General features: G+C 45.1%; 1 protein-coding gene across 1 annotated transcript in view; it reads left to right on the top strand.

Moving 5' to 3' along the window:
- The first annotated feature begins 9366 nt into the window (after positions 1 to 9366).
- MRC2 (mannose receptor C type 2) overlaps positions 9367 to 22894 on the top strand; it is an 86915-nt gene continuing 73387 nt past the window's right edge. Inside the window, exon 1 of the mRNA XM_053363725.1 lies at positions 9367 to 9871. Coding sequence (XP_053219700.1) covers positions 9769 to 9871 — 103 coding nt within the window. The 5' untranslated portion in view covers positions 9367 to 9768. The remainder of the gene's footprint in view (positions 9872 to 22894) is intronic.

Raw genomic sequence — 22894 nt, 5'->3', positions numbered from 1 at the left:
TGTGACGCGGCAGCTAAAAAAGCCAATGCAATTCTGGGCTGCATCAATAGGTGTATAGCATCTAGATCAAGGGAAGTAATAGTGCCACTGTATTCTGCTCTGGTCAGACCTCACCTGGAGTACTGTGTCCAGTTCTGGGCACCACAGTTCAAGAAGGACATTGACAAACTGGAACGTGTCCAGAGGAGGGCAACCAAAATGGTCATAGGCCTGGAAACGATGCCTTATGAGGAACGGCTAAGGGAGCTGGGCATGTTTAGCCTGGAAAAGAGGAGGTTAAGGGGTGATATGATAGCCATGTTCAAATATATAAAAGGATGTCACATAGAGGAGGGAGAAAGGTTGTTTCCTGCTGCTCCAGAGAAGCGGACACGGAGCAATGGATCCAAACTACAAGAAAGAAGATTCCACCTAAACATTAGGAAGAACTTCCTGACAGTAAGAGCTGTTCGACAGTGGAATTTGCTGCCAAGGAGTGTGGTGGAGTCTCCTTCTTTGGAGGTCTTTAAGCAGAGGCTTGACAACCATATGTCAGGAGTGCTCTGATGGTGTTTCCTGCTTGGCAGGGGGTTGGACTCGATGGCCCTTGTGGTCTCTTCCAACTCTATGATTCTATGATTCTATTCTATGATTCTATGTGGAGGCTTGCTCTGTAATTCATAAATCTGTAAACTGGTGTCCTGATGAGGTTGAAGACTAATTTAAAGGTTCTTATTCTTGCTGCTGCTTGATCAACTTTGATATCTGAAATTGTGTAATGGTCTTTTGGAAAGCTAACACAGGATCCAATTGTTGTGACAACTTGTCATCATTAAGATCTAGTTCAAGATGGCCCACAATTAAAATCTGATTTGAGAATAACATGTGGGATTATTCATGTGTGTGTAAATAAATGATAAAACTGCCTGCAGTTTGCAAGGACCCTTGACAGCAGACATTAAATTTAGCCCGCTCAGATCACATTTTTCTTTCCTGTGAAATGATCTGTAAAAGCTTCCATCTCCTTACTATACTAAGCTGTGTGCTCTTCAGGGAGTGGTGCTAATGTTAGGAATTCATCAGTTTGATTCCCCTGCTGAACAAAATGAAGTCATCACTTGGTAAACTTCAGATTTTGTAAGTAAACTGTGTACAGTTCTCTGAATCAATTCCAAGTACCTAATCCACATTACAGTGGACTGGAAATCAATCTGTCCTGGATTGCTGCATTGTGTTGTGACGTGGAATCGCAGTCTCTAATAGTTGCCCCAAGATTGTCACATTTACAGTGGCTTTCTTCTTTACTTTGCTGAAGGCTTGAGCAGCTACAGTGGTACCTCGGGTTACAGACGCTTCAGGTACCACAGTTCAAGACGCTTCAGGCACCACGGTTCAAGAAGGACACTGACAAACTGGAACGTGTCCAGAGGAGGGCAACCAAAATGGTCAAAGGCCTGGAAACGATGCCTTATGAGGAACGGCTAAGGGAGCTGGGCATGTTTAGCCTGGAGAAGAGGAGGTTAAGGGGTGATATGATAGCCATGTTCAAATATATAAAAGGATGTCACATAGAGGAGGGAGAAAGGTTGTTTCCTGCTGCTCCAGAGAAGCGGACACGGAGCAATGGATCCAAACTACAAGAAAGAAGATTCCACCTAAACATTAGGAAGAACTTCCTGACAGTAAGAGCTGTTCGACAGTGGAATTTGCTGCCAAGGAGTGTGGTGGAGTCTCCTTCTTTGGAGGTCTTTAAACAGAGGCTTGACAACCATATGTCAGGAGTGCTCTGATGGTGTTTCCTGCTTGGCAGGGGGTTGGACTCGATGGCCCTTGTGGTCTCTTCCAACTCTATGATTCTATGATTCTAGGTTATAGACGCTTCAGGTTATAGACTCTGCTAACCCAGAAATAGTACCTCGGGTTAAGAACTTTGCTTCAGAATGAGAACAGAAATTGTGTGGCGGCGGCAGCGGGAGGTTCCATTAGCTAAAGTGGTACCTCATGTTAAGGACAGCTTCAGGTTAAGAACGGACCTCCAGAACGAATTAAGTTCTTAAACCAAGGTACCACTGTAGTTAGTGACAGGATTCAGCCTCTTCTGACACTGTTCATTACTGAACAGGCCTGACTTTTCCAAAAAAGAGAGCTTTTTTTTAATAAAAAAAAGGCAAAAGAAAAGGGCCTTCTCAGTGACTGCTCCCTGGAGAAGCTAGACTGGCTCCTTCCTTGTACTGCGGCTTCTGGGAAGTAACTGCTTTTAATGAAATGGCTGGTGCCGTGCTTTTTTAATTGTAATTATTTGTATGTTTCAAACAGGTTTTATATATGTCTATACTCTTAATTCTATCAAGGTAGGGTTACCAGATATCCCAGTTTCCCAGGGACAGACCCTGGATTTACAAATCAGTCCCCATACAAAATACATAGAAGTTGAAAAGTGTCCCTGGATTCATAGGGAAAAAATCTGGTAACCTTATATTAAGGTTTGTTGTTAGTGATTCTTGTTTGTATCTGTAAGCCCCCTTGAGCCCCATCAGGGAAAAAGGCAGGGTATAAATAAATATATATAACAACAACAACAACAACAACAACAACTCACATGCAACTTTCTACAGCGATCTGTTCGTGTAGGTGCTGCGGCAAAATATACAAATGAACCTCTGAGAACTCTGGCAGGCGGCCATAGACATGGGCAAGAACTGGGTGAGGGGCTCTGGGGGGGAAATAGCCTGTAAAAAAGAGGAAGGGAAACGAGACATTGCTAACACGGCAGAAAAGTGTGACCCACAACCCAAGTCCAAGTTTTATTACGGCAAAAGCCAGTGACACTAAACACCACAAGATCAAACAAAAATAAGTCAACAACAACATCAGAAAAGGGAAAAAAAAGGATTACACAAGGGAACTTCGCAGTGTGCCATTCAGCAGAGGAGATTTATGCTTCCTGATTACTAAAGTGCAAAATTTGGCCACCTCATATGATATTGAGCTTGAGGAATGTTCCAGAAGGTATTTTCGTAGAATTTCGGGGGAGGATTCCAAATAATGTTGTAGGGGTATAAATTTTGATAAAAGCGGCAAAATAAGTTGAACTCGCTCTTCACTATAAAATTCGCAAAATAGAAGGATGTGTGTGACAGATTCTACCTTATTAGACATACAGGGGCAGAGACGCGCATGCATTGGTACCCGCGTGAATTTGCCGTACAGCACTGCTGAGGGCATTGTCTCAAAGCGGGCTCTAGAGAAAGCCCATCTATAAGCTTCGTTAGTGATGTTAGTTAAGTAAGGGGCAGCTGAAAAATTAGGCCAAGCTTTTAAACATCTATACATCTCTGGGAGTAGGGCGTCTTCTTGTTGTAATTTGACATCGTAAAGTGTGACCCACAACAAGCTTTGCTGTGGTGCTGGTGTGTGCGGGTTACATGAGCCTATTATAGGAGGAAGGAGAAAAGATGGAGTTGCTTCAGGTTGGTGGTCCTTACTGCTGCTCCTTGGAGTGTTTGCAGTACCTGTTCAATGCCAGGGAAATGTGGGGATCGATGACCCACACATACCAGGGCTGGGTTTAGGTTTGATGAGGCCCTAGGCCAGGCACCCCCAAACTCGGCCCTCCAGATGTTTTGGGACTACAAATATCATCATCCCTAGCTAACAGGACCAGTGGTCAGGGATGATGGGAATTGTAGTTCCAAAACATCTGGAGGGCTGAGTTTGGGGGTGCCTGCCCTAAGCTCCTGAAGGTAATGGGGTCCTTTATATGTCCAGCTGTCCTTTGTCAACAAGAAATTGTCGCTGGTTTTTGTGTGCTGGATATATGCTATATGGTAATTTATGGACCTAATAGGTATCTAAAGCCATAATGGGATCAAAATAAATAAATTGTGTATTACATGAAATCAATCAGTAGGCATAAGACTCATACCCTTAGTCTATGCTGCCTGATCACCAGTCTACAAGCACTCTTTAATATTAGATAACTGGTACGAGCTGGTCTTTGACCATAATAAATTATATATCTATCTTAGATAACAGGTACAGCAGCTTGACCTACATTCAACTGTGCTGCACTGCAGTCTGCAGCTGCATGCTACATATTGCCTTGCAATCAGTCCATGCAGAATGTAGGCACCCTATATATAGAAATGAGCAAACCAGTGATATTTTAGGGAGAAGGCTAGCAGGCGGGGCCCATGACTTACATCATAGGCGCCTGCACAACCCAAAACACAGTTGCTGTATGTAGGTTTTATTTTATTTGTTTTTTATCTGATATTTTGGAAATGTACACCCAGTTGTTTTCCCCTTTAAACTTTTTTGGGGGCCCCAAGAGAGTGGGGCCCTAAGCTATAGCTTGTTTAGCTTATACATAAATCCAGCACTGACCCACGCCCTCCTAATGCTGATGTGATTGTCTGGCCTGTCTATAGCATCCAGGTTCAGACACTGGTGGGTGGGTAAGCATCATACTTTCCTAAGGACCCCACTAAACACCCCCCTTCTATTGCACATTTGTGATGATTTGTGCTCATGACGCTTTCACGGTAGGCCTGTGCGGTCCTGCTTTCTGTACTGCAAAGGTTTTGGGGGCAGCCATACTGTTTCATTCCCAACATGTGCACAACCTGCAACTTCTTGGTGAAATCCTGTAACTTTTCATACGACAAATGTTCTTTGGGCAGGGGGTGGTTGTCCCACTTTTGTTGCATTGTAGCCTTTCCGGACAAGCAATGACGTGGTAGCGTCAGGGAACAAAGCAGAATAAATCCAACACTATTCTTAAGGAAATGTTGCAGAATACACCCAGAATAAAACGCCAGTCTGGAGAGGTCCAAAGTCAGGAGCATGGCCACCACAACCACCTTCCTCTTCATTTCTCTCCCTCTTCACCCCCTTTCTATGGCTCCCTTCCGTCTTCCTCGACCTCCAATGTAGAAGAATGGAGCAGGTTAAAAATTAAGGCGTGCATACACAATAGTATTTTACACTCTTTGAGGGGGATCATCCTTCAACTTTTCCTGACTTCTCCATACCTGAGAATTCCCTCATGTGTGCTATCCACCCATTCTTTGGGGAAGGGAACGTCTAATAATAATAATAATAATAATTATAATAATAATAATAATAATTTATTATGTATACCCCGCCCATCTAGCTGGGTTTCCCCAGCCACTCTGGGTGGCTTCCAACAAAACACTAAAATACAATAAACATACAGTGGTGCCTCGCAAGACGAAATTAATTCGTTCCGCGAGTTTTGTCGCCTTGCGATTTTTTTCGTCTTGCGAAGCACGGTGTCGGGAAAGTTTTGGAAAAGCTTCAAAAATCACCAAAGTCTTTAAAAACCTCAAAAAAGGCTACCACACCGCGTTCTATGAGCAGCTCCTTGAAGTCAAGTCGCAACTGTATTAACGGTGTTAAGAAAAAGGAAACAAACTTGCAAGACGTTTCCGTCTTGCGAAGCAAGCCCATAGGGAAAATTGTCTTGCGAAGCAGCTCAAAAAACAAAAAACCCTTTTGTCTAGCGAGTTTTTTGTCTTGCGAGGCATTCGTCTTGCGAGGTACCACTGTACAAACATATTAGCACAGGGCGGCCTAAATTCAGTATTAAAAAATAATGGGGCTTAAGATGAGGCTTAATGGGCTTCGTGCATAGGACATGCCGTTGAACTTTTGAGAACCGCTGCCCTGGTTAATCCATAGTACAGTGGTACCTCGGGTTAAGTACTTAATTCGTTCCGGAGGTCCGTTCTTAACCTGAAACTCTTCTTAACCTGAAGCACCACTTTAGCTAATGGGGCCTCCTGCTGTTGCGCCGCCGCCACACGATTTCTGTTCTCATCCTGAAGCAAAGTTCTTAACCTGAGGTACTATTTCTGGGTTAGCGGAGTCTGTAACCTGAAGCGTATGTAACCTGAAGCATATGTAACCCGAGGTACCACTGTATTGCTTTTCTGACATTCCTGCATTATTTTGCTGATATTGCTACGCTGAACACACAGTAGCGCGTATTTGGATGACCTCCAGGATAGCAGCCTACAGCTTGCATGTGTGGCTTTGCCGAAAAACGTGTGTGGCTTTGCCGAAAAACAAAGTAGTAAGGGGTAGCAATTTTATGTTTCTGGGTTTTTTTTTTAATCTACCTGCTTTCTTCATAAAATGAACTCCCTCAAAGCCATACTGTTTCGTTCCCAACAAGTGCACAACCTGCAACTTCTTGGTGAAATCCTGTAACTTTTCATACGACAAATGTTCTTTGGGCAGGGGGTGGTTGTCCCACTTCACTCAGGTTGTGAAGATACCAGCCAGGAAGAAAGAAGATGCCACATTCTGCATCAGCCCTCAAAGTGACTGGCTAGCATCTAGGCCCCGATTACCATGTCAAGAAGGCCTCCACTGTAGTTTAAATCTTGTGCAGAGCTGAACTTGATGAAGAAAATCTGGTTTGAATCGGAAACTGAAAAATGGAGGGATCTCCTTATGTGGAGATCTGAAGACCTAAGGATTACAAATCTGATTAAGGTGGAAGGTGGAGCTTTGGGGACATTTGGACTTGAAAGGATTAAGAAACAAGATTCAGGCTCCACTTTTAAGTATGGAGGTCTGGCTGGAAGAAACATGGACTCTATTGAACTAGAGCTTCTCCGAGATTTGGTGTTTAATACCAAGGACTATCAAAAAAACCGGCAGAGAGGAATTGAGAGAGAATTAAGAGCCTCGGACGTGAGGTCTCCAGGCTGATAGTAGATGGACTGATGGACGTTTGTTGGGGATTGAAACCGGGAAAGGGGGGGGGTGGAGTTTGGGAATCCAAAGGGTGTATAATCTAACCTGTTCTGTTTTTATTTTGTTTGGATATTTGTATGAAAATTGGGGAAATTGTGGAAGGGAATTTAGGCCGACTTTAGAAAAAGGTTTAAAGAATAAGCAATGATGTATAAATATGAAGTCTACAAGGCAAAATTGGGTTTTTAAAAAGAACTAAATATAAAAAGGTTTAAAAATAGGGATAAGAACTTGTTGAACCAACAATCTGATCTGGAATACAAGAGGGAGAGGTGTGGGGAAGTCTGGGAAATATGTTATAGAAAATAAGGATTGTGAACTGTATGTGTTTTTAAACTTTTTTTGTTTTTTCTCTTTTTTGATTTTTTATTGTACTATGGTGGAAAATCTTAATAAATATCATTTAAAAACAAAAATAAATCTTGTACAGAGCTGGCCCGTTACATTTTGCTGCCTGAGGCGAAGAACAGCGCCCCTTCCCATTCCGTGCCCAGAAGCTGACCAGACTGCCAGCTCAATCTCACTTCAGTATGGGAGGCATGACACAGCCTTCCACTGCACCAGAGGGCAGCAAGTTTAGTTTAGAAGGTGCAGGTCAGATGGCTCATATGGTGGTATGCAGAGCTCTGTCCCTCACCATCTTGCCACTGCTCTCTGCAACCTCACACCTGGTGCCCAAGAAGGTTGCCTCATTCTGTCTAATGGTAGGGCCGGTACTGGAAGAGAATGCACATGTAGCCTAATGTGGTGAGGTCATGACCTCCCCTGCTACATAGTCAAGAGTAGAAGAGGTGCTTAAAAATAAGCTATGATTTCTCTTTAAGTGTGTGTGTGTGTGTGTGTGTGTGTGTGTTTTCTGGGTGATAGACCTCAATCAGAAAGGGGAATGACATATTTCCTAGTCTATGTCTAGTCATGTGTGTCTAGAGACATATTTTAAAGAAACTCCAGCCCTTTTGTTCCGTCTTCACTGAACATTCTTATGACCATGGGTGAGTTCAGGTGTTCTGTGATGCCCTGTAATGACTGTTAAACACACATATATAATAACTCAGTTTTGAAGTTTATCATGTTGGGCTGGGGTATCGTTTAGGGGATTTTGTTGGTTTTGTTGTTGCCGTTATTGGTATTAATTTTCTGCATATTTATTTCTTTAAATCTATGGCGATTTATGAGGAAAAGTTCAATTTTCCAGTGTACTTCTTGAGGTGTTTTATATATTGATTATGTCTACTTTTGTTATTATGCCAATCTTTTCAAGTTGTAATCCTCTTTGAGCAGGGTTTAAACTATGGAATGGCGGCATACAAATAAATTGACGGTGGTGTTGCAGGGTTATTTTTTTGTTTTTTTAGCCGCTTTGAGTTCTCTTTTCCGAAAGGTAACGAATAAATAAATAAATAAATAAATAATAAAAGCAGTCAAGCTTAACCTCAACTCCAGAAAGGCATATCCATAATTGCAAAGTAACACTACTGTATTTTACATCAGTCTAAAAGTGTATAGGCTTTTCAACTGCACAGTGTTGTCTCTCGCCCAGAATGGAAAATTTGTTGTTGTTGTTTAGTCGTTTCCGACTCTTTGTGACCCCATGGACCACACAGGCTTCCTCAACCTCGGCCCTCCAGATGTTTTGAGACTACAATTCCCATCACCCCTGACCACTGGTCCTGCTAGCTAGGGATCATGGGAGTTGTAGGCCAAAAATATCTGGAGGGCCAAGGTTGAGGAAACCTGGACCAGAGCATGCCCGGCACTCCTGTCTTCCACTCCCTTCCACAGTTTGGTCAAACTTATGTTAGTAGCTTGGAGAACACTGTCCAACCATCTCGTCCTCTGTTCTCCCCTTCTCCTTGTGCCCCAAAGGAATGGAAAATTAGCTTGCTTTAATAGGCTAAGAGACAAATTGGAGGACACTGCCTTCAACGTGTCAGATTTCCACATATCGGGGCTGTGACTTGGGGAGGAGAGTTGGTCTTGATAATATTTTGGATGCATTGCAGTCTAGTGATTTTATAAGAGGTCCGCCTATTTTATGCTTTTTCCGTGGGGGGGGGGGCGGAGTTTCCACTGTGGCAAATTGGAAAGTAGATTATCGCAAGGGGGGGGGGACGACCCCAAAAGATGGAGCGTTACAGCTCTTGAGTTACATATGAAATATAATAAATTGGTGGTGACCAATCATCCTAAAATGCAGGATTGCAAAATACTGGAGCGGGATGGGGGAAGCCTTATTATTTGCAAGACATCTAGTCCATTAACTTTGGGGCTGAGTGGAGGTAGACCTGATAACGCCATGCAATCCCAGGCAGCCTACTATGCCATCTCCGCTTTTGCAAAAACTGCTCTCCTTGCGTTCCGTGCATAACAAGACAAAACATGCACCCGCGCGCAGCATCGCGCCCATTTAAAAATGCCCGAGTGCAGCTGGAAGGGGAAAGGAGGTGTCTTTTAAAAGTGCGGCTGCGGTGGGAAGAAATGCTCTTGATTTTTAAGGTGGGCAGAGGGAGAGAGCTTGCTTCCAGCCCCCGCCCCCCCCCTTTGCAAGAAAGGCTTGGGGAAGAACAGGAACCAGAGCCTCTCTCTCCTTTCCTCCTCTGCGCCCCCCTCCGCCTCACTTGCAACGTGTTGCAATTCCTCTTAGCGCACATCCAGCTTGCCAAACCGCGGAAAAAGTTTGAGAAGTCTTGGAGAAAGCTTCTCTCCCCCCGCCCCCCCATTTCCCTTCCGCCCACAACTGGCTGGGCAGCCTGTGGGGCTCGTGACGCAGCGTCTGAATTCTTAGAAGGCAGGGGAGGGGCGCTTTTTTCTTTTTTTGGGAAGGGGGGGCGCATTCCTTCTCTCTCTCCCTGTCTCTTTACCCTCCCATCACCTTCCCAACAGGAGGAGGGGAAGGAAAGGACCCTGAGTCAGCACGGAGAGAGAGAGAGAGAGAGACAGAGTGCGCAAAGACGCAAAAGAAGGAGAAGAGGGAGATCAGTCCCAGCCCCCAGCCCCACCGCTATGAAACTTCCCAGCCCCCCCTCTTCGCCACGGCCTCGCTTGCTGAGATGCGCCCTGGGCATCCTTCTGACCATTGAGCTCGGACTCTGCGCTCTTCTCCCAGGTAGGGCTGAGTTGGCCAAATGTGTTTGTTTTTCCTCCCTTCCAAACTTGCAGCGTCTTTTAAGAAGGGCGGGAGGTTGGGGGTGGTGGTGGTGAAAGGAGGTACTTGTAGATCTGCCTCTTTAAAAAAGAAGAAGGGGGCTCGGCTCCTCACAAAGTTAGCATGCACTCTTCTCCCCCCCACCACCCCGATTTCCTCCCACCCCCCCCGTTTTGGGCAGTTGTTGGGGCATTTGGGGGGTGTACGCGAACTTGCGTTTTGCAAAGAGGGGAGGAGAAACCTGAATGGAACCAGATGTGGTTTGGAATTGCGAAGGGAGGAGGAGATGGAAGTGGCTGTTTTTGAAAGAAACTGGGGGGGGGGCGCACACTTGCTTCTCTTCTACCTCCCCATCAGCAAAAAAAAAGAGAGAGGATTTTCTCTAGTTGCAAGATCTGATCCCTGCTGCATTTGAAATAAATGCTCTTGTCTCTGCGCCCCTGAGGTTTGGGAATTTTATTCTTTCGCCCACCAGTTCTGCCTTGCAACCCTGCAGGCTTTTTGCATGTGTCCAGCCGTAATAAAAACCCCAACACACCGCCGGATTTTTCCAGAGGAATCAGTGTTTCCAAAAGCAAGAGCGAGCGCATTTTCCAAGCTGGTCTCCCAATTGTCCCTCAGAGGAGGAGGATAGCGATTTGGCCAGCAACAACAGTGATAGAGCGAGAAGCTAATGAGAGGCATTTCTTGGTCCCCAGAGCTTTGTCAAAGGCTCAGTGTATTTGCCTCGCAAGCACACTGGCCTTGCAAGTTGGCCAAATTTGCAAAACTTGCTCCAGTGTCTGGACCGGTCAGTTGCGCCAGACAGTGACATTTAAAGAAATAAATAAAATCCTTCCTTTTTTGCTCCAGTTTCCATGCAGTCTGCAACCAAAGGATTAACAAAAACAAACAAAACGTTGCAGCGTGATAAATTTCTAAAAGAGCCCCATTGTGGCTTACGAAGCGAAAAAAATGCAATTTAAAGTAAATCAGGAAGCCGCTGGGAAATGGGGGGAGCAGGAAGCTGTTGGGAAAAGGATCAGGAATGAAGCAGTGTGTGGTCAGTGGGTTGTCTCAGTTTTGGGTGGGAAGTTAGAGCAAAAGATGCAGTGATGGAGTGAGAGCAGCTTTTGTTGTTGTTTAGTCGTTTAGTCGTGCCCGACTCTTCGTGACCCCCTGGACCAGAGCACCCCAGGCACTCCTGTCTTCCACTGCCTCCCACAGTTTGGTCAAACTCATGCTGGTAGCTTCGAGAACACTGATCAACCATCTCGTCCTCTGTTGGGAAAGATGGAGGGCATCTTTCTCCTTCTCCTTGTGCCCTCCATCTTTCCCAACATCAGGGTCTTTTCCAGGGAGTCTTCTCTTCTCATGAGGTGGCCAAAGTATTAGAGTCTCAGCTTCAGGATCTGTCCTTCCAGTGAACACTCAGGGCTGATTTCCTTCAGAATGGATAGGTTTGATCTTCTTGCAGTCCATGGGACTCTCAAGAGTCTCCTCCAGCACCATAATTCAAAGGCATCAATTCTTCGGCGATCAGCCTTCTTTATGGTCCAGCTCTCACTTCCATACATCACTACAGTTTATATATGGGGACCAACATCAGAGCAGCTTATATATGGCTAATTGCATAGGCTGATTGGGGTAGGAGATTGCCCACAACCACATGCCTCTGTCTCCTCCCACCCAGCGGCTTGCGCACCTCTGCAGCCAGCCAGGTACCTGCTCAACACTGGCAGAAACTTGTATTCCTGCCTCACCCCCTGGAAAATGGGGAGCAGGAGGAATGGGCCACCACACTCCCACAGTACACTGCTCCAACCAAATGCATAGCTCTGCTGCCTGCAGCTCCTTTTACACATAAAAACCAGCTGGGGTAGATGGGAATTGTAGTCGAAAACATCTGGAGAGCACCAACTTGGAGGAGGCGGGTAAAACAAAGAATTCAAAGAGATGCAAGAATGTAGTTTGTTCCCTAATATGTTGGGCTTGGATGTGGGAGACCTGTAGTCATAACTCAAGCCACAAAACAGTGGCCATGAACAATGTTCCTCTCTGTAAAGTAAAGATAAAGGGACCCCTGACCATTAGGTCCAGTCGTGGCCGACTCTGGGGTTGCAGTGCTCATCTCGCTTTACTGGCCGAGGGAGCCGGCATAAAGCTTCCGGGTCATGTGGCCAGCATGACTAAGCCGCTTCGGGCGAACCAGAGCAGCGCACAGAAATGCTGTTTACCTTCCCCCCCAGAGCAGTACCTATTTATCTACTTGTACTTTGACGTGCTTTCGAACTGCTAGGTTGGCAGGAGCAGGGACCGAGCAACGGGAGCTCACCCCGTTGCGGGGATTCGAACTGGCGACCTTCTGATCGGCAAGTGGTTTAACCCACAGCGCCACCCATGTCCAGTTCCTCTCTGTAAAAGGGGAATAATTATAATGTCCTAGTTCTCTGGCATTGTGAGGACTTTCGTATTAAATGCTTAGAATGCTGTTGCTGCTTAGCAAGTGAAATAAGCTAAAATGAAATTAAGAGTCAAGAGGTGCACAGAATGTGAAAAGATGTGTTTTAAAAACAGTTGTTGCGGTTTCACTGAGGCTGCATATATACCATACATTTAAAGCGCACTTAAAACACATGACTTTCCCCAAAGCAGCCTGGGAACTGCAGTTCTTTAAGGGTGCTGGGAATTATAGTTCTGTAACAGGTAGATGACAGTTCCCGTAATTATTTTGGGGTAGTAATATGCTTTCAATGTATGGTGTGAACACCACACAGTGTAAAAGGAAGACAGATTCTAATGTCTCTCGCTCTTGAGCTTTAAGATATATTAATGGACTCCTTTTTGAGCACTGGCATATTTCTAGTGTGTGTTTTTAAAAGCTGCATAGCTATGTTGTACTGTGGGTGGCCTGTTGCTTTCGAAGTGCCGCTCTTAAAATGAGAAGTGAACTGTTGGCATAACTCAGTCGTCCATCAGACAACTGGCATCTAACTTTTTCTGTAATTTAATTTGCTCAAAGATATTTTTCTCTCCGATTATTGAAAGCGTCACTTCTGCCTACATGTTGGATGGAGTGGAAGGGTTTAGAAGCAAAGCTGTGAGATCTCTTAAAAAACCAACATGACAATTTTGAGTCCTTTTTATTATTTGAATCAAGAGAAGTAATGTGTGGGATGGGAGTCAAGAGCCTCTGCTAACCTCTAGGTTAGATTACTGCAATGTGTTATACATGGGGCTGCCTCTGAATACTGTTCTGAAACTTCAGCGGGTGCAGAATTCAGCATCCAGGTTGCTCCCCGGGGCAAGGCAGTTTGCGCATATAATGCGTGGGCCCGACCGCACTGGCTGCCAGTTAGTTTCCAGGCCCAATTCAAGGTGCTGGTTTTGACCTGTGAAGCCTTAAATAGCTCAGGACTGCAGTACCTCAAGGACTGCCTCCGTTCATATGAACAGTCTGGACCCAGTGATCATCATCTGAGGCCTTTCTTCATACGCCCTCTCCAAAAGAGGTCGGGGGGGGCAATATGAGAGCAGGGCCTTTTCAGTGGTAGCTCCCCATTTGTGGAGTGCTCTCGCTTGGGAGGCTTGCCTGGCGCTTTTGTTACATATCTTTAGGCGCCAGCCAAAAACAGTCCTCTTCTCCCAGGCCTCTCGCTAATTAAACAACCTATGGATTTTTAAACTGTATGACGGGTCATTCTTTTCGTTTGCTATTATGGTGTGGGTTTTTTTTGTTTTTATGTTGTAAACCACCCTGTAATCTTCGGATGAAGGGCTGTTGTGTAATTTAATTAATTGATTTAACAACAACAACAACAATACAGTGGTACCTCGGTTCTTGAACGTCTCCGTTGATGAATGTTTCGGAACCTGAACACCGAAAACCCGGAAGTAAATGCTTCCGTTTTTGAACGCGCCCCAGAAGTCAAACAGCTTCCGCTGCATGTTTTCCAATTTTCTCAATTGAATTTGCAGGCAGCCCTTTGCGCCTCGGTTTTCAGATGTTTCGGAACTTGAATGGTCTTCTGGAACAGATTGTGTTCAAGAACCAAGGTACCACCGTACTTGAGAAGAAAGGAATGAGCAGATCAAAGCCTTCCCGGACTGTCCGCGGGCCGGATTTAGAAGGCGATTGGGTCGGATCCGGCCCCCAGGCCTTAGTTTGCCTACCCATGATTTAAAGCACTGTTATGCCACGTCAAGCGTCATGGCTTCACCCAAAGAATTCTGGGAAAGGGAAGTTTGTTAAGGGTGCTGAAAGTTGTGGAGAGAAATGACATTCCCCGTGATTCATTGGGGGAAGGCATGGGGTGTAAATGTATGGGGTGGACTTCAGCTTTTCCTCCATAGAAATTCCAGGATTCTCGACCCTTTATTGCTCTGCACTGCACCATTGCAGCTTCTCTCTTGTGTATGTCCCTGTTGAATTTGCTCCAGTTTATCCTCCATTTCTACCAGGTTTCCCTTAGTACAACCGCAGACCTGTTAAAAACTAGATTTGTACACACTGACGGGCTTCCAGTTTGATTCAGAATATTTAACTTTAGTAGTTTGGTAGGGGGGACGCGGGTGGCGCTGTGGGTTAAACCACAGAGCCTAGGGCTTGCTGATCAGAAGGTCGGCGGTTCGAATCCCTGCGATGGGGTGAGCTCCCGTTGCTCGGTCCCTGCTCCTGCCAACCTAGCAGTTTGAAAGCACGTCAAAGTGCAAGTAGATAAATAGGTACCGCTCCAGCGGGAAGGTAAACGCCGTTTCCATGCGCTACTCTGGTTCGCCAGAAGCGGCTTAGTCATGCTGGCCACATGATCTGGAAGCTGTACGCCGGCTCCCTCGGCCAGTAAAGCGAGATGAGCGCCACAACCCCAGAGTCGGCCATGACTGGACCTAATGGTCAGGGGTCCCTTTCCCTTTCCCTTTCCCTTTTAGTTTGGTAGGGGCAAAAGTGTCTCGCACTTGCATCCGTGTTTATGCGACCTGAGTCTTCTGCCTACAACTGCAGCATGGATTTGCCTTGGGAGGGTGGATGGAAGGTCCCCATGGAGGCAATTTAACTCAACTGACCTACTGGAGCAATCTGAGGTATGCTTTGTATAGGAAACCTTTTCTCTGTGGAAATCCAGATTGGCCACCAACAGTGGCCAGGTGTGTGGGCAGAGTTTAAAGCACCATTTAACACCTCTGAGTGTTGTTTTTAAAAAGGGTGTTGTTGTTATTATTTGTGTAAAAGCTCTGAAACTGCTTGCAACAGAGGCTCTGGAGCAATGATTTAAAACCCCCCCCCCCTTTTAGGCTGTTTTTGCAATATAAACACAAACAAACACATAACCCTCAGAGGTGCTTTATATAGTATGCAGCTTTTATTGATCTAAAGGCAGCATTTCCCTTTGGGGATTTTGGGGGAAAGTGGTCTAATTAACTATAAAAAATGCTCCTTTTTTCTTTAAAACTTTGTATATTAATACGTGCCGGAAAGTGTGGTGTACCAGAGATCCATCTTTTACGGATCCCGTGCCATTTTTAAGCTGTTGTCCTATTTCACCTATATACAAATGATATTGTTGAGTTTCTGTCATCACTAACTTATTACGTCTCCAAGTTGGCCACAAAAAAAGATTTCTGTTTTATTGGATGCAGATGATCCTACAATTCTATTCCAGAAAAAAATGGGTGTGAGGGTATTTTCTGAATATTGCTAAAAAGAAGGTAATGGTGTTTTCTAAATGATGCACACCTTCCCCAAATGGTATTTAGATGAGCAGCTTATTGAACAAGTAACAGTTTTTCACTATTTGGGAATAGATTTTCAACCTTCTGAAAAGATCAACAAGAATATTGGCATAGAAAAAGCTATTCAAATTCTGCTGCTTTAAAAAAAAAAAACCAAACAAAAGGCCATAACTTTATTTCTGCACTACTTGGCTAAACCTTGAGCTCAGTTACTTTATGGGATTCTGATGCTAATTTAAACCCTCTGGATGTTGTACAGTGTAAATTCCTTCGACACGTTTCCTCTGTACCAGGTTGGGTCTCAAATGTCACTTTGCGACGTTTGAGCTTCCATTCTCACACAGGCCTGGATGAGGCCATTGGCTCTGGCTGAATGGCTTGGTTGGTTTCGTTCCACGTGGTTCACTTGAAAGCAAGCTGGATGAAAGCCATTGATTTAAGGTTTTGCGCTTTTGGCTTTTCAACCACATCAGTTATTAAGTTTAGGTCCGAGCAGAGCATTAGAACGTATTGAGGCGACGCCAGTTTTATACTGGACCACAAAATAACCTTTCTGCAATGAGAAAATTGAGTCGCTGGTGCTTTGCAGATAGCCCTCTTGATAACAGTAGCATCTCATCTACGTGGGACTGCCCTCGAGACTGACCCAGAAACTCCAGCGGGTGCAGAATGCCGCGGCGAAACTCCTTACGGGGTCCTCGCTGCGGGATCACTTTCACCCGGTGCTATACCAGCTGCACTGGCTCCGGGTGGAGTACAGGATCAGGTTTAAGGTGCTGGTTTTAACCTTTAAAGCCCTATACGGCCTAGGACCCTCGTAGTACGGGACTGCCTCTCCTGGTATGTCCCACAGAGGAACTTACGGTCTTCAAACAAAAACATCTTGGAGGTCCCAGGCCACAGAGAGGTTAGGCTGGCCTCAACTAGAGCCAGGGTTTTTTTGGCTGTGGCCCCGATCTGGTGGAACGCTCTGTCACAAGAGACTAGGGCCCTGCGGGACTTGACATCTTTCCGCAGGGCCTGCAAGACAGAGCTGTTCCACCAGGCCTTTGGCCAGGGCACAGTCTGACTCCCTCCTTTGGCAATCTTCACAGTACTCTAGCCCAATGGTTGCCATCAATTTGATTTGATTTGAATTAATTTTATAATGAAATGATTTTAGAATGTTGTATTATTTTATTGTTGTTAGCCACTTCGGCTGGGGAGGGCGGGATATAAATAAAAATTATTATTATTATTATTATTATTATTATTATTATTATTATCTGCAGGATCTAACATATCCAAAGGTCAGAAGAGCCTTCTTGAGTGCACAACTGGGCGTGCTTCCTTCAGCAGTAGTACTTGAGGGTTGTTTTAAGACAGGCACCCTCAAACTCGGCCCTCCAGATGTTTTGGGACTACAACTCCCATCATCCCTGACACCTGGTTCTGTTAGCTAGGGATGATGAGAGTTGCAGTCCCATAACATCTGGAGGGCCGAGTTTGCCTGCGCCTGTTTTAAGAGAATCCTTTCACAAAGTTGGATATATAGTTTTCCACTTCCATTAGGTCTCGCCACCCCAAAATAAAAATATGCTATATTTTCTAACTTCAAAAGCAACTTCCTGGCTTGGGGTTAGGTCCACAGGCTCTCTTCCTGCTAGGAAAGGAGCATGGCCTGAGAGGAGTCCTTTGCCACAGATGGAAGGAGTCATTTTGCATTGATTCCCTTCACAGAACTACAATTCCCAGAGTTCCCTGGTGCGTGGATGTGGCCATAATGTGGAAAGTTGGTCAGGATCAGTGGCCGTTTACCAAATACAGTGGACGCTTGGGTTGCGAACGTGATCCGTGCAGGATGCGCATTCACAACCCGCGTCTCTGCATGCGCAGGTTGTGATTCGGCGCTTCTGCGCAAAGTGCAATTTAGCGCTAATGCGCATGCGCGACTGCCGAAACCCAGAAGTTCCGGTCCACAACCCGAAAAAACGCAACCTGAAGCAGCTGTAACCCGAGGTATGACTGTAGGCAGATTAGGCACCGGCCTGTGGGTCCCACGCCTCCCCCCCAATAATATTTATTATTTTCCATACATAAACATAACAGAAGAAAAAGTAAACAATAATAAAGGAAAAAGAATGAAACGCAAAAAAGAAAAAAAGAATATAAAACATAAAATACATCAAATCACCACATAAACTAAAAATTAATTAATTAAAATCCATCTTCATAAACATATTATTTGACTTCCTCAAATCTCTTCCATCTGAGTTTCTTAGTAATTATATATAGCAGTTTCCAATATCATTATTTCATAAAAACCATATCACAGTCATAATCATATTTCCTAACTTTTCTTATTGTGCATTTTCTTATTTATTTATTTAATCCCAATTTAATCCTAGGCCTAACTGATTCTTTCAAGTGATTACATATCTTTAATATTACAATATTTATTCAAATAGTCTTTAAATTTATTCCAGTCTTCTTGGTGTTCCTCTTCTTTCTGGTCGCGGATTCTCCCGCTTTTTAGGGGGCGCTGGGACAACGGATCAAAATCGTAATTGATTTTGAAATACTGATCTTGATAGAAAGTGACAATCAAGCTTTCTTTTGTCCTAAAATTTGTGAGGGGACCCCCGAGATTTTGACTGCCTAGGGGCCTCCGCAGGGTTTAATCCGGCACCGGTTGAGATTCTGCTAGCCGTTTACGACAGAAGAGTAACAATCGGGTTGTGCCAGGAGTCAGCAGTCTGGAAGCATCCTTAGCAATGCTGAAATTCACATTTCAGGGTGCGTTTTTAAAAAAGAAAAGGCTAAGAACATGTTTAGACAGCATATTATGGCTCAGCGTCATACAGCCACATCCGAAGAGCAGGAAATGTAATGGAGGAAAATATATTCCTATCTCCATTTTTTCCGGCACTTCAACTCCCTGTGTGAGACTTGCTAGATCACAAAGGCAGGACTAGGAGGTCCCGTATTTAGAGAGTATTTTGTGGCTTTGCTCTTCCCTCCTCAGGTAACTTGCCTTTGTGTTTGCCCCTCCTGTAAAAGGTTCTGAAACCTCCAGCGGCTGTAATTTTCTAAGTTCTCCTGCAAGTGGTAATTTTCTACTTTTAGCCCTTTGTCTGTTTTTAGAGTCAGTCAATCTCTCCCTTTTGGTCATAGGCATAAATTCTTTTTCTGGTCTGGACAGTTGAAAATGACCTTATGGTTTCTAAACTCATCTACCCTGGAGCATGGCGAAGCCTCGGGAGAGCTCATCTTTCCCAGAACCTGTCATGTCTTGAATTAATTTTATAATGAATGATTTTAGAGCGTTGTGTTGTGTTGTACTATTGTACTGTTTTATTGTTGTTAGCTGCCCTGAGCCCGGCTTCGGCTGGGGAGGGCGGGATATAAATAAAATTTATTATTATTATTATTATTATTATTATTATTATTATTATTATTATTATTATTTTGTTTTTGTGGGTGCTGACACCATTGCCTCCTTTTGTTCCTGCACGGAAAGGGATCTTGAGAATGAATGATTAAATGTATATATATATATCTATATGGCATATCCTCCAAGATTTCCCCAATGAAAATAGGGATGTCCAATTCAACAACAACAACAGTACCCCTTCCATCATATTGGGTTGTCCCAGTCACTCTGAGCAGCTTCCAGTCTCTATATAAACATAATAAAACATTGAACATTAAAAAAAGCTTCCCTATAAGGTTGTCTAGTTACTTATCTCCTTGGCTTGGTGGGTCACATAACTCCATACCCTCCAGGGCGGATAAAAATCAAGGATTTTTAAAACAAAACAAAAAAACCCAGATTTTTAAATTTTAAATCGGATTTTTAAAAATTTAAATCAGATTTTTTGTTTATTTTTCGTTTAACCAATTCAGTTAACAAACATGGATACATATGCTATAATGCTATTGTTTTAGTTAAATAAATTGTTTAAATTGTTATTAAGGAAATGATTATTATTCTCCTTCCAATAAAGTACAGCAGAAATATAAACAATAATTTCATAATTACCTGTCTTTGTCTTTCTAATAGTATAACCAAATCAGTGAATTTTTGATATAACTGTAAAAGCAACTCTGAAAATTTATCATTCAAAAAATGAAACCTTCTTCTGGTTGTAAATATTAAGATTATACCCGCAAGAATGAGTCTTTCTGTAAAGAAGTGATTTAAATCAAGTCTTTAAAAGGTAAAAGTAAAGGACCCTTGACAGTTAAGTCCAATAGCAGACGACTCTGGGGTTGTGGTGCTCATCTCGCTTTACAGGTTGAGGGATCTGGCATTTGTCCACAGACAGTTTTTCCAGGTCATGTGGCCTGCAGGACTAAGCCGCTTCTGGCGAAACCAGAGCAGCACACGGAAACGCCATTTACCTTCCCACCGGAGCGGTATCTATTTATCTACTTGCACTTTGACGTGCTTTCGAACTGCTAGGTTGGCAGGAGCAGGGACAGAGCAACGGGAGCTCGCCCCGTCGCGGGGATTCGAACCACCGACCTTCTGATCTGCAAGCCTGTGAGGCTCAGTGGTTTAGACCACAGCGACTAGTAATTTAAATCGTGATTTAAATAGATTTTATTTAAATCAAATCCACCCTGATACCCTCCAACATTTCTCTGAGGAAAATAGGGACGTCCTAAGGGAAAAGCAGGACATTCCGGGATCAAATCAGAAACGGCTTCTGTAAATTTGGGGCTGTTCCTGGGAAATAGGGACGCTTGGAGGGTTTGAGATGGTTGTATTGTGTTAGTATGGCTTCCGTCAGCAGGACATGGAAGCAATCGATTTCTGGCGATTCCCCTGCGGAGGTTTCCCCAACCCTTTGGAGCAGAATTATGGAGGGAGGGAGCTACAGGAGGAAAACCAGTTCCCCTCACATTCTGCTGACGGAAGTGTTATGGTCATCTGAACAGCACATTGTATAAAATCTAGAAGCAACATCTCATCAGCTGAAAACCTTGCCCTTAAGCCAGAAACATGGCAAAAGCCCGACTCCAGCTATGGTTTGTGTCTTGTGAGAAACTTTGCTAAAGAGATCGGCTTGGTGCGAGAAGGTAATTGCAGGTTTTAATAACTGTTTGGGGTTTTAAGCAAAGCAGCAAGTAAAATGCGGTTCTGCAAGAATGCATGTTTTCATAGTCAGAGGTGGTTGTATACAGTACTATTCTGCTTGGCTGCCCCTGCCATCTGGGAAACTATCTCGTACTTGATTCCTGCAGAGCTGTTTGCTACCAATATGGGGCTATTGAAAGCAGATCCCACCAAATATGGGCACTATTTGACATTATGCCTGCTCTAACTCAGGTTTTCCTTTCATTTCATGCATTTGTTTATTAAATGTGTATACCAACCTTACTCCAAAGATCACAGGGGAACACAAAATTACAAAATAAGAACAGAAAATACAGCACAGTGGTACCTCTGGATGCGAACGGGATCCGTTCCGGAGCCCCATTCGCATCCTGAGTAGAACGTAACACTTGACTGGTGCCTAAAGGTACGTTATGAAGACCCCAGGTGAGCCTCTCTGGGGAGAGCATGCTGCAAATGGGGAGCCACTGCAGAAAAGGCCCTTTCTCATGTTGTCACCCTCCGGACTTCTCATGGAGGAGGCACACAGAGAAGGGCCTCAGATGATTATCATTGCAGGGTCCGGGTCGGTTCATATGGGGGAGAGGCGGCCCTGGAGATATTGCAGTCCTGAGCCTTTTAAAGCTTTGTGGGTCAAAAACAGCACTTTGATTCGGGCTCAGAAACTTAATTATCGGCCAGTGCAGTCAGGCCAGGATCAGTTTAATAGGTTCAAACTGTCTTGGCCTTGGTGAGCAACCTGGCCTCTGAATTAGTGGGTTGACCTGTGTTGCTGTGAGGATGGTCCTGTCTGTGACAGGGAGTTGCTAACTACATGGAGAGTTTTTTTTATACAGTGGTGCCCCGCAAGACGAACGCCTCGCAAGACGGAAAACCCGCTAGACGAAAGGGTTTTCCGTTTTGGAGGCGCTTCGCAAAACGAATTTCCCTATGGGCTTCCTTCGCAAGACGAAAGCCCATAGGGAAATCTCCGGGACAGCGGGGAAGCGCAGCGCGTCTTCCCCACTGTCCTCAGACCTCCTCCGAAGGCTGGCGGTGGGGCGGAGAGACCTCCTCCCGCCGCCAGCCTTCGGAAGGCTCCTCCGAAGGCTGGCGGTGGGGCGGAGAGACCTTCTCCCCGCGCCAGCCTTCGGATGGCTGTCCTGAAGACTTGCGGTGGGAGGAGGGTTTTCCTTCCCACCGCCAACATTCAGAATGCTGCTCTGGGAATGCAAGCCCTGGGAACAGAGGAGAAGCGCTGCGCGCCTTCCCCTCTGTTCCCGTACCTGTCCTGAAGGCTTGCGGTGGGGAAAAAAGCCCTTCTCCGCACCGCCAGCCTGGCAAGCGGTCTCCATAGGAACGCATTAATTGATTTTCAATGCATTCCTATGGGAAACCGTGCTTCGCAAGACAAAAAACTCGCAAGAAGAAAAAACTCGCGGAACGAATTAATTTCGTCTTGCGAGGCACCACTGTACAGTGGTACCTCAGGTTAGGAAGGGACGTGGGTGGCGCTGTGGGTTAAACCACAGAGACTAGGACTTGCTAATCAGAAGGTTGGCGGTTCGAATCCCCGCGACGGGGTGAGCTCCCGTTGCTCGGTCCCTTGCTCCTTCCAACCTAGCAGTTCAAAAGCACGTCAAAGTGCAAGTAGATAAATAGGTACCGCTCCAGCGGGAAGGTAAATGGCGTTTCCGTGCACTGCTCTGGTTCGCCAGAAGCGGCTTAGTCATGCTGGCCACATGACCTGGAAGCTGTACGCCGGCTCCCTCAGCCAATAAAGCGAGATGAGCGCCGCAACCCCAGAGTCGGTCACGACTGGACCTAATGGTTAGGGGTCCCTTTACCTTTACCTCACGTTAAGAACTTAATTCGTTCTTGAGGTCTGTTCTTAACCTGAAGCACCACTTTAGCTAATGGGGCCTTGCGCTGCCGCTGCACGATTTCTGTTCTCATCCTGAAGCAAAGTTCTTAACCCGAGGTACTATTTCTGGGTTAGCGGAGACTGTAACCTGAAGCGTATGTAACCCAAGGTACCACTGTATATAAAAGTATACAGTGGACGCTCGGGTTGCGAACGTGATCCGTGAGTAATGCACGTTCGCAACCCGCAGCAGCGCGTCTGCGCACGCACAGGTTGCGATTCGGCACTTCTGCTCGTGCGCAAAGCGTGATTTAGCACTTCTGCGCATACG

The sequence above is a fragment of the Podarcis raffonei genome, chromosome 13 (genome assembly GCF_027172205.1).
Source record: "Podarcis raffonei isolate rPodRaf1 chromosome 13, rPodRaf1.pri, whole genome shotgun sequence".
NCBI lineage: Eukaryota > Metazoa > Chordata > Lepidosauria > Squamata > Lacertidae > Podarcis > Podarcis raffonei.
Note: the sequence above shows the minus strand (reverse complement) of the source record. Positions and strands in the feature narration are given on the sequence as shown.